We start from the raw sequence: 12,040 nt of genomic DNA on the forward strand, positions 1-12,040 counted from the left end.
TTTTAGAAGTTTTCTGGGTTTTTTAGCTAAACAGAAAAGTCCTAAATCAATTATTGCGCAATTAATGGGGCTGCTGACGTCAGCGAGGAGAGAGGAAGCTGACGGCTGACAGGTGGGGACCACCTGTCGGTGAGAGAGAGAGGGAGGTGGGCGGCTGACACGCGGGCCCGGGGAGGAGAGAGAGGAAGGGAGGCGCGGGGAACGGCTGACGGGTGGGGCCCACTCGTCAGCGAGAGGGAACAGAGAGGAGGGGAGCAGAGCGCGGCTCGGGTGGACGGCGGCGGCCGGCGGGAGCTGCGGGTGACGCAGCTGCGGCGGCGCACGGCGACAGTGACGGCGACGCGACGGCGACGGCGCGACGACGACGACCGGCGTCCGGCGACAGCGCGACGGTGACGACGGCCGAGGCGGCGATGCACGGGTGCAACCCGGCAGAGCAGCGGCGACGGCTGGCACGGCGGCGACTGGCGAGCGGCGAGCGCGGGCACGCGCGAGCGCAGGCGATGGCGGCTAGTCGTCGGCGACGCGAAGGCGACGACGGCCGTAGCGGCCGGCGGCGAGGGCGAGCTTCGTACCCGTCCGGCGACGGCGTGCGACGCGGCGGCGGTCGGCCGGGAAGGGAGAGAGAGAGGGGAGGAGGATGGGGATGGTCACCGGCGGCGGCGAGAGCGCGGACGGGTCGGCGAGAGCGGGAGGTGGTTAGCGGCGGCGCGGATTGCGGCTGGTGGAGGGGCGACGAGCGATGCAAGGCGACGGGCGGCAACGCACGGTCCGGGGCGATGGCGATGGCGCCGGGAGGTGGTGGCGGCAGCGGGCGCCGGCAGCGATGGATTGGCGACCGCGAGGTGATGGCGTCGCCGGGCGGAGATGCGGCAGCGACGCGGCGGTAGCGCGCGGCACCTGGCAACGGCGCGGCGGCGAGGGGACCCAGCGACGGTGGAAGAAAGAGAGGAAGAGAGGAGGGGAGGGCTCACCGACGGCGACGGAGGACGGCAGCAAGTCGGCGAGGATGAGGCGGAGGTGGAGACGCGGACGGGCGGCGACGTCCGATGGCCGACGAGAAGATCGGCGGCTGATGACGCGGCGGGAAGCTTCGGGCGGAGGGGGAAAGTGGCGGCGGGGCAGCGGCACGGGGATTTTATAGGTGGTGGCGCCGGCTAGGGCGGGACGGAGGTTGGAGACCGAGTCGGCGACGCGGCGAACTCGGCGGCGGCGGTTGCGGTGGCGGCGTGGCGGGCGGAGGAGTCGGGGCAGCGGCGGACTCGGCTGGCGCGACGCGGCGCGGACGCGGGCTGGCGCGGAGGCGGGGTTTCGGTCGCTGACAGGCGGGGCCCGCCTGTCAGTGGCGCAAGGGAGGCGAGGCGGACTTCGCGGCGGCGCGGGCGCGGACGCACGAGCGGGCGAGCTAGGCCGAGGCGGCCCGGCCGGGAGGAGGCGCGCGCGTGCGCGGGGACGGAGCGGAAGGCCGGCTCGGCTGGGCCGGCCGGGCGGGGAGAGGTGGGCCGGCTCGGCTGGGCCGGCCCGGGAAGGAGGAGAGGAAAAAGAAAAAGGAAAAAGAAAAGGAAAGGGAGGAAAATTGGACTTCGGCCCAATTTGAGAAGGAAGGGAAAAAGAGAGGAAAAAGGAGGGAAAAAGGAAAACCCCACTTTTGCCGAGTTTTAAATTAATTTGTTTGATCAAATTTTATACTTCTGCAATTTGAATTTAAATCCAGTTAATTGATTTACGAGCCTCGATTTAATTGAATTAATGCCTTTTAGAGGGATTCTTCCTGAGTTAATTAAGCCAATTGTTGTTTACGAATTTCTTTTTACGATTTTAGGCTTGGGATGAAACTCTGGGCGTGACACACCCGTCGCCGCTGAACTACCTCCACGTCGGTGAACTACGTCGTCGCCACGACAACTGAGTGCACGCACAACAGCTGCAATCTTCTTCTGGATGCAACGGAAAGTGATGGTCTGCTCTTGGTCTGTTAGCGGGACACCGGAGTCTAGACGTCTGACAACCCCGTCCACCTCGCCCTGCACCTCACGCGAGGCGTCCACCTGTATTGAACAACATGCGAACAATGAACAAATAACTACACAACGTCAATCTTCGAGAATGACTACGGACTTACCGCACGAAAGTACTCCTGGTCGTGGTGCCTAGGGTACTGGTCTTCAATCCTAGCGACGTGCACGACACGCTCTGCTGGGGTGTGAGTAACGCGAGTACGGGTCCGTGGCTGGTACCACTGAAGGTAGTCCTCGTAGTTGCTGTCGGTGTGCGGTCGTTGCTCATCCGTGGTCTCGTCCATTCAGCGACGTGCTCCTGTAGTCTTGGAACCCACCGCACCCCTAGAGTCTGTCCACGTTGACTAAATCTGCAAGAACAATGGCTCAATTAGCATACGAACCGTGACATACTTGCTTTTTACAAAACAACATTAGTACCCGTGGTCGGGAGCTAGCTCCTGTGGAATCAGGAACGACTGAAGCAGACCGAACTGACGGAGCACTCGGTAGGGACTGTGCGGCTCGACGAAGATGTCGTACACAACGGGTACGATGGTCAGCTAGTATGCCTTGTCCCGTGTGCAGAGAGACGAGAGACCGCGCGTAGTCCTAGCGAGGATCACCGCATCTATGTGCAGCTCCCAAATGATGTCGCTCGCCTGAATCCGGTCGAAGTCCACCACAAACTCTAGGTACGACCGCAGCACCTACTTGTGGGCCCACTTCCTCTGTAAATAACAGTTAGTTCAACAATGTACAATGGGTACTCTGACACAATGAATACGAACGCAACGTGCGAGAAACATACCTGGCGACGACACCACAACGTGCCCATCGTGGGGTACTCTACCGGTAAACGCCCTGTGTAAAGATCGTCGTCGTACTCCGATAGGCTGACCTTCGGTCGTCCTATCGCGAACCGCTTCGCTGCCCACAACTGTAGAAGGAGGGGACATCCGGCGATAAGAGCGTTCACGGCCGTTCGCGTGCAGCCATCGCACAATGCTCGATACGTCGCTGCTAGCACGGCGGACCCCAACTCCACTGCGGGACGCATCGAACATCTACATCTGCGATGGCCCGTGCATACCTGATCATGCCCTTCTCCACTAGGTGGCTTTATGTGCCAGTGAAGATGACCCACCCAAACAGCCAAAGCAGGTAGGCCTCCAAGCTACGCCGCACGGAGTACTCGTTGGCGTGGGGGGCTAGCTTGTCCGACTGCAAGACAGTAGTTGAGGTTAGAAGACATACAATCTTAATTTCTTTGTCAACTTGCATGTGGTTACATACCATGTACTGCATCAGCCAGTGCTTCGTCGGCCCTGATGCCGTGCATGGATCCATCGCGTCAAGTATAAGCCCGTCACGACGCTGAACGAGAGCGAAACGCTGAAGGATGTCCACATGCCACCCCTCCATTCCATCCACAGGGCCAACCACATCACCTACGAGAGGGAGGCCCAGGAGGTAGGAGACGTCCTGCAGTGTAGGGGCTACCTCTCCGCACGGTAGGTGGAAAGTGTGCGTCTCTGGCCTCCATCTGTCAACCAGAGCGGCTAGTAGGGGGCGATTGATCATCCACCGCTTCACCGGGTCTGTGTTGCCGGCTGATGGCTCAACAAGCCAGCAAAGTGGAAGCAGGCCTGCCTCACATAACCTGCAAAAAACATATGTAATTAGTTAAAATCTGTTCTAATCAGTTACAATTGATCTCATTAGTTGGTCGAACAATTTTTTGTCGTAATGTAAAATGACAAAGTACCTTGGTATGTGGCAGGGGTCGAGGGGGGTGCCTCCCGATAAGTGCGTGGGTGGAGTGTGGCAAGAGTCGAGTTCCGCTCGGCAGACAGGAACAATCTGTGTGTCCGATCGAGAATTGGATCGAGCAACTCTGGTGTGTCAACGTCGACGTCCATACCTGCAAGATTAAAATGAAACGTTAACCCCATCCAATGTAAAAAATTGATAACTTAATACAAGGAAAGAACAAATAGTCAGGGTCAATGCGTAAGTACTATAAGTACTAAAGAGAACTTATGACATGTCATACAACGAATATCATAAATAGCGGCATAACACACAGCGGATCAGGTACGAATACAGCGTGCATACACACGTACACAGTTATGACATCAATCCCGTAGGAAATACCATGCTACTAACAACTACAGCACCATTACAACAATAGTAAATGTAAATAGTTGGTCCACACTAATTATTACAATAAACGCGAAGTTCAGGAATATATAACTAACACAAGACACTCAGACAACATAACCGGTACTATTACGACGAGAGGGCCTCCGACGTGGTCGTCGTGTCATCGTGCCTTCACCAACAGGGCGGTACCATCAGCTCCAGCTTGCTGCGAAGGGCCTTCCGTGTTGGTGGCAACCGAACTCGTCGATTCACCAGGGCAATTCTTGTATGTATGGCCTTCACTGTCGCACCTGCTACAACGCTTCTTCCTTCTCCCAAGCTCGGACTCATCCATGTCATTGCGAAGCCGTCTTGTTTTCCGACGCCCTCCCTTGTTCCTAACCTTGCTAAGATCTGTTATGAAGAACACATGCGCATTAGTACTTGTGAATGAACCAGCAATACCGAAGTCATATAACTTCGAACTCCATGTGTGATCTATGGCCTCTTTCTTGAAATACGGAGACACATACATGTTCTCACGTATGTCGTACTCAGCACAAGCGACAATAACATGAGAACAAGGCCTATGAAGAAGTCTCGGCTTCTGACAAGTGCATGCGCATGTCCCGTCTTCCTTAAGAATGCACTCCTGTGTAACCCTTCTACGGTATATGCCACGCCTAGACCGATCCACAAAATTAACCTCAAACCTATGCTCCTGTGTCCCTTGGGGAATGACTTGATGGTTGCTTGCTTTTATACCTCTCTTCTCTAACTCTTCGGTAATCACCTTACCGAACGAAAGACTGGGGTTTGTCATATATGGTCCTATGGCTCTAAATCACTCCTGAAAATATTTGCAACTCCCGTGCATTATGAACTCAACGATTGCAACAAGCGAAAGACCTCTCACACCCCGCATCACCCAATTGTACACCTCTGGTAGATTTGTCGTCATTATCCCATACCTAGCACCACCATGGTCACGGAATAAGGATCATTTCTCTTTAGGTTCATTCTCTATCCAATGTGAGAACTTCCTAATGCCAATTGCACATCTTCTTCTGATGGTAGGTCCATCACTAGGGACTGCACCTAAGGCTTGCGGCGCTTCATCTCCAGTAGGTACTGGCCTTGTTGATTGTTCTGAACTGTATTTCGTTGTAAGCTCATCTAACTCTCTCCATAGTTCATTGAACTTCTTTTCCTGATTCTGCGCACAAAGCCTCTTAAACATATCCATAAGTTGCTTGTTCTTGAACAGACGGTAGAAGTTAGCACCCATGTGTCGCATGCACCACCTACTTTCCACATCTGGCCATTGTGGTGCCAAACCGTCCTGCAGGCTTCCATCTCTAAACAACTCAATAGCACGAAGGAGGCCTGCATGCCGATCATGAATAAGGCAAACACCAGGCCGCATCCGAACAACCACATCATTTACGTGCTTTAGAAACCAGTACCAACTATCGGTGTTCTCACTCTCAACAAATGCAAATGCCACTGGTACCACCTGATTATTACCGTCCGCACCGATTGCTGTCAAGATTTGACCTCTGTACTTCCCAGTCAGAAATGTACCATCGATGCAAAGTATGGGCAACAATGAACAAATGCAAACATACATGCACTCAGTGAGAAGAACACACGTTGAAGCATAGCCTGAAGCGGATTTTGAGTCGAACGGAAGGATTTGATATCATAGAAGCTTCCCGGATTTCTCTGTAAAATGACAGCTAGCAGTTTTGGAAGATTATCATATGAAGCTTCGAACGTACCAAACCGACGCTCAACAATCTTCTGCTTTGCCCTCCAAGCCTTCGAATATGAGATTGTATACTTGTACTTCTCTTCGATGTGTCGAATAATTGACTTTGGTTCATACCCTAGGTTGTTCACAACAGCACCGTACATCTCAGCGACAATAAATGCATATGTCATGTTCCTGTGATACTTCTCAACACCTAGAACATGACAATTGTGTCTGGTCACAATTGATACATCCTAGTAAGATACATCCCAGTAATCCTTCCATTTACCCTTGTAAGCATGTACCCTCCATGGACAACCATTATCTGACTGTCCACACTTCACTTCATACACTTCATAACTGCCTCTGTCAAATCCTCCTTCTACCGATACCTTGCCCCTTGTATGACCTCATTATCCTTGTACTCCCAAGGCAGACGATGCCCATCTCTGATTTGGAGACCAAAAAAATCCTCATTCGACCATTCTGATGGGTACACATCAACACATTCTTCATCTGTCGATTCCTCATCATCAACCCTCTCATTCTCAGAGTCTTCCCTTTCCATGGCCTCCACCATTTCAGGATGCACCTCCACTTCATCCGCTGCTCCAGTCGGACCCCTGTCTTCTCCTTGCTCCCCTTCACCTTCACTATCTGATTCAGGTTCATCTCCTCTACGACTTGGCCCCGCATGCTCTTGGGAACTCATTATCTGAGTTCCCACCTTGTTAAACACTGCAATGAGGATGATAGGTGGCCATCCTCGTTGCATTGCATTTTCCACTTACGATCTTCATGTCTCTGTCGAGGTCACTGGCATCAATTCCCAAATATTATCTTCTTCTGCCCAGCTTATTACCACTGACAAGGTTATATCTTGTGTTTCTGGGTCGTATCGAAATCCTCTCATTAACCAACTGTGAATAGCACCAAATGTCCTTTCAAGAGGTCTATCAATGCCCTTAACGGTGCATTTGACTTAAGTAAGATCTACTCCATATGGACCATACATGACATTTCATTCTCCATAGTACAGTCGAAACTGCACTTTATTGGCCAACCTACAACGGGAATGGACTGTTTTTTAACACATCTTTTACGACACTCATTTTAGTGTGCTTATGAATATATATTGTTCGTACGAATTATATTGTACTATATTACATCCTACATGTAACTACATTTTTAACTACATCGTTTTTAATTTTCTAAATTGAAATTCAACTTACATTATCTTGGCAGTAAACACTATTCTCTTGAACTATATCATTAATTTTTAACAATAATAAGTCCACGCAATATTTGATTGTAGGTTTGATTATATTTTACCTATAAGTGATAAATCATATTTAACTTTTAATGTCAATACTACGGTATGAACAAGCAATCATTGTATTTTAATTACGTAAGTTACAATACTAAGAAGATGCTAACCACAACAAAAAACTTTACCTTCACATTAACTTAAATATGCTTAACAGTGTCCTTAACTACAACATAAACTACTTTCACTTTCTATTTAACATAATTATGTTTTACTATGTCTTTTTACAGTATAGATAATTTTAGTACTCACTAAGTTATACCATTACTAAGTTCTAACATCGCTAAATCAATTATCCACTAAAAAAATTTCTAAATTGTACACTACAAATACACTTTTACTAACTAAATTACCCAATGACTACATTAATTATGTACTAATTAATTTTGTTTACCATACCGTATCAATATATTACATACGGATAAAATTATACCTTCGCAAAATCATATATCCACTACTAAATTATACATTCACAACAGTAATTATGTATTATATAAATATCTTAATTATACACTCCAAATGAATTTTGTTCTAACAAAATGATACAATCTCTAAATAAACAACATTTATTGAACAAAACAAATATTTCGAAAACTTACTGTAGTTCACCGAGAAATTTCAGCAGGGTTTCGCCGCTCTAGAGCTCTCCCCTCAACTCTGAGTGAGTGAAGAGGGGAGGGGGAAATGAGGAGAGGAAGGCGGCTGGCGGCCTTACATAGGGCCGCCGAATAAACCGCCCTCACGGAGGGCGGAAGGGGCCGCCTACAAAATAGCCAGGCCCATTCCCCCCTTCCCCGCGGACGTGTCGGCCGACGCCCCGAAATTTTGTACTTACCCCCATCCCGCCCTCCGTAAGGGCGGAAGGGGGCTTAGTGCTAAATTACGCCCCGCGGCGCTAACAGTCGTCTCTCCCCGATGCCACGTTGTGCGTCACATCAGCACTCCGCCCTCTATGAGGGCGGGAGGAGACTATTCCTGTGATTTTTTGATTCGGAAAATTAAAATAATAAATAATTAAATAAATAAAATTAAAAATTACAAAAATTCGCGGCCCAGATACTTGTTCAGGAACTACTGTGTTCAAAATCAAAAGTACAAACATGGGTGCAGTGTGTGCCATGTGAGAGCAGGGTAAACTCTCCGTGACCACCGGCACACGCCTGCACATCCACAAGGTCTACCGACAGAAACTTGACGATGCCCCGGGTACAATTCCCATGTAGTAGCAGCTAGAAGTCAAAAGTTCTCTTGGAGTCGAGATCATTCAGCACTGTTACTGGTCATCTTCACTGCTACTTTTCGCTAAGGCCCGTTTAGTTTCCAAAAAAATTTTACAAGAGAGGTCATATCGGTACATCGATACGTATTGTCACACATTTAAAGTATTAAACGTTGTCTAATTACAAAATAAATTTTAGATTCCGTCTGAAAATCACCAAACGAATCTTTTGAGTCTAATTAATCCATCATTAGCAAATGTTAGTTACTGTAGCATCTATGATTAATTATATATTAATTAGGCTCATAAGATTCGTCTCAAGATTTCCCCATAAGTATCTAATTAGTTTTAATGTTCTTCTATATTTAATATTTTATTTAAATATTCGATGTGATTTCGAGGAAAATTGTAGGCCCGTTTAGTTTCCAAAATTTTATCCCAAAAACATCACATCGAATTTTTAGACATTTAAATGGAGCATTAAACATAAATGAAACGAAAAACTAATTGTATAGTTATGTGAGAAATCTCGAGACGAATCTTTTGAGCCTAAGTAGTCCATGATTGCCATAAGTGCTACAGTAACCAACATGTGCTAATGATGGCTTAATTAGGCTCAAAAAATTCGTCTCGCGATTTCCAGCCGAGATATGAAATCCGTTTTTTCGTTCGTGTCCGAAAACTCCTTCCGACATCGATCAAACGTTCGATGTGAATCATTTTCCTAAAAATTTTGTCATCTAAACATGGCCTTACATGGCCTAGATACGTCTGTTTTGCCGATGTCACTCTGGTGCGAGCGCGACAAGCAGTGAGTCCAGTACACATCAGAGAGCATGAACAAGCGGTCACCATGTGATTGATCAGGGCGGTCCAGTAAAAAGTAGTACAGTATACGCAGTAACAAGAAAATAATCATCCGATGAAAATGTTGTTATTTTATCGCTGGGCAGGAAAAGGATAATTATTTTTTTACTTGGGCGATCATGGGATCCCGTTCTCACAGGGCAGCCAAGTGGCACACCACTCTGAGAATTTTCACAGCTCGATCATCGAGTGTCGAGATCAGCAGAGCTGCACTTGCAGGAGAATTGAAGCTAGCTAGGGAGGAGAAAAGCAAGAACCAGAACGTGGCATCCAAATTCCGCTGAATTTTCTAGTCTAGCGAGCAATGCAATCGCAATGCAAGCGCCTAATTAAGCTCGCCTCATATCATCTGACGGCGGCGGCAGAGGCGGAGGCGGAGGCGGATGCGAGGGCGGCGTGGAAGGTGGCTTCGTCGCAGGGTAGGGTGATGCCCATGTCGTGCGCGAAGCCGAACTCCTCCTCGGCCTTCCTGAGCAGCCCCTGGAACTCGGGCGCCGCCAAGCACGCCACCGGCACGATGTAGCGGCTCCGGCTGACGCCGACGTACACGGGGAAGTGGCCCCTCGGCACGTCCCCGGGCAGCCCGTCGCCGCCCTTTCTCCCCAGGCTGGACGAGCACCTCCGCAGCATCTGCTTCAGCTGCGCCGCCTGCCCCGGCTTCTTGGACCCCGTGATCGCCATCACCACGTACCCGGACGGTTGGTGCGTGCGTACGTGACGTCCGTCGACGAGCGCGCGTGACACCGACTTGCGGCGCGGGAGAGTGGTATTTAAGCGGAGGCGGAGCGAAGGGTGGGGGCGACACGCAGGCGTAAGTGGGCGTGGGCGTGGGGCGCGCGCGGGCGCAAGGCGGCACGGCACGGGTCGGGTGGGTGGCAGGGGCAGGGCAGGCTGGGTAGCTAGTGGGTCGATCGATCGCGAGCAGCGTATACGTACGTGCGCGGCCTACCTGGTGGCGCGCCGCGGATATGGCTGATGGCTCTCCTCTGGTTTCGCGGCTGGGGCCGGGACGGCGTAGGGACCATGTACCGGCACGGGCGCGCAGGGCGGTATGTGGCGCATGTGGACGTTGTCCCGGCACCTGCTGCTACACAGGCAGCCGTTGCTCCGTACTCTACTGTTGCCTGGTTGCTGCTTCCGTCTGGTGTGGGATGCTATACCGAGGGAGATTTTCTGTCGTGCGCGGCCGATTGATTGATCGATTGATTTGGCCGTGGCAGTAGGACGGTCCTTTTTTTTTGGGGGCTTTATCAGGCCACAGGACGCTATAGGCCTACATAGCGTATAGGCCCGTCGTCCAGTACTACTAGTAGCGCCTCTACTGATCGGAATAATTCCAGAAAAGCCATGTTCTCTTGCACTGCGATGCGTTGCATCTGGCTTCCAAATTGCTCGCAAATTGCATCTGGGAGTGTACTGCTTTGCGTGGGCTGCTTGCTGCTGAGTGGGGACAAGGAAATGGTTGATCAGTGTTGTCCGTATACTGTACATAGTCGTCGCAAGTTGCAGCCAATGGTCCGAAAACATTCGTTTATGCCATTGTATTTGAATCGTACACCAGTATATTTATCTTTTTTTGGTCCCTGGTATTTTTTTTCTTATTTTATTTATTAGTACCTTATATTTTGGATTTTTGGTCCCTTCTTATCTGAGATTTTCATAGCATAACATATACATATAGGAGTATTTGCTTTCATGTTAGGAGATGGTGAAAACTATCGGTAATTATCACATACTCCAAAACTATCGCTTTAATGAAAGGGCAAAAATAGATCAAAATTGCATTATATCTATATATCATAAAGAAATACTAGTCGTCCATCACATGGGTTGCTCGGGGACAAAAAAAAAAACCCCTAGCCACTACCGCCTCTTCCTCCTACTCTCTACCTCGCCTCTACCGGACAACCGCACGGTGAGCCATGATAGTGGTGCGCAAGCCATGGTGCGCGGGCCATTTTCTCGGGCAGCAAGCCATCTCTCACATGGGAGATGGTGCATTCTTCACATTGGCGAGTCGATAGGTGGCGTAGAGTTCATAATTTGAAATCATCTATGGTATCTAACTACATCAAAACTTTCGGGAGCCAGAACACAGCATAGTATAGGTCAGTAATTTTAACAAGGATACCTTCACCACCTTTGGTAAACCTTCAGCTCGCAAGGACGAAATTCTTTCCCACAACGTTTGTTTGTTTCCTTTGAAAGCCCAACTTTTTGTTCAACCAACGTGTGTTAGTAAACTTAGATATTTCTCATTCAGAGTCTCATCATTCTCATGTCGAGATTATTGTATATTGATTGTTTTTTGAGGAAAAGCATCTTATCACGAGCGGGTCTCTTTGGAGTTCTCCATGAGAAAATGATTTTTCACAAGCTAGTGTCATAGAAAGGGTCGTTTTGAAAAATTGTTTTTCATAATCATGGTATTTCTCTGCTAGATGATTTTCACGCGTTTTTGGCTGTACATGGTTAGCACAACTGTATGTGGAAATCAATTTTGGCAGATCGTGGAAGTCCTTTTTTTAAGCAGTGATCTTAAACCATTAGACGAGGTCAACTAACTAATCATGTTTTGGGACATGTACAAACAATGTATTAGCTGAGTCTCTTTATTGTCATAAAAATAAATATAATGACATGGAGGGGGGAGAGAGGAAGAAATAGAAAAACCATTGGTAATGGCAATGGCTTAGAGTCGACTATTGTCATTTATTGAAGATATTTTTATT

General features: G+C 49.2%; 1 protein-coding gene across 1 annotated transcript; it reads right to left on the bottom strand.

Annotated features, from left to right (window-relative positions):
- Positions 1–9,291: 9,291 nt before the first annotated feature.
- On the bottom strand, positions 9,292–9,989 carry LOC102716658 (auxin-responsive protein SAUR50-like). Its single transcript, XM_006648539.2, has one exon. The coding sequence runs from the start codon at positions 9,987–9,989 to the stop codon at positions 9,654–9,656; it is 336 nt and encodes a 111-aa protein (XP_006648602.1). The 3' UTR covers positions 9,292–9,653.
- Positions 9,990–12,040: the final 2,051 nt, after the last annotated feature.

This window comes from Oryza brachyantha, chromosome 2, assembly GCF_000231095.2.
Source record: "Oryza brachyantha chromosome 2, ObraRS2, whole genome shotgun sequence".
Taxonomy (NCBI): Eukaryota; Viridiplantae; Streptophyta; class Magnoliopsida; order Poales; family Poaceae; genus Oryza; species Oryza brachyantha.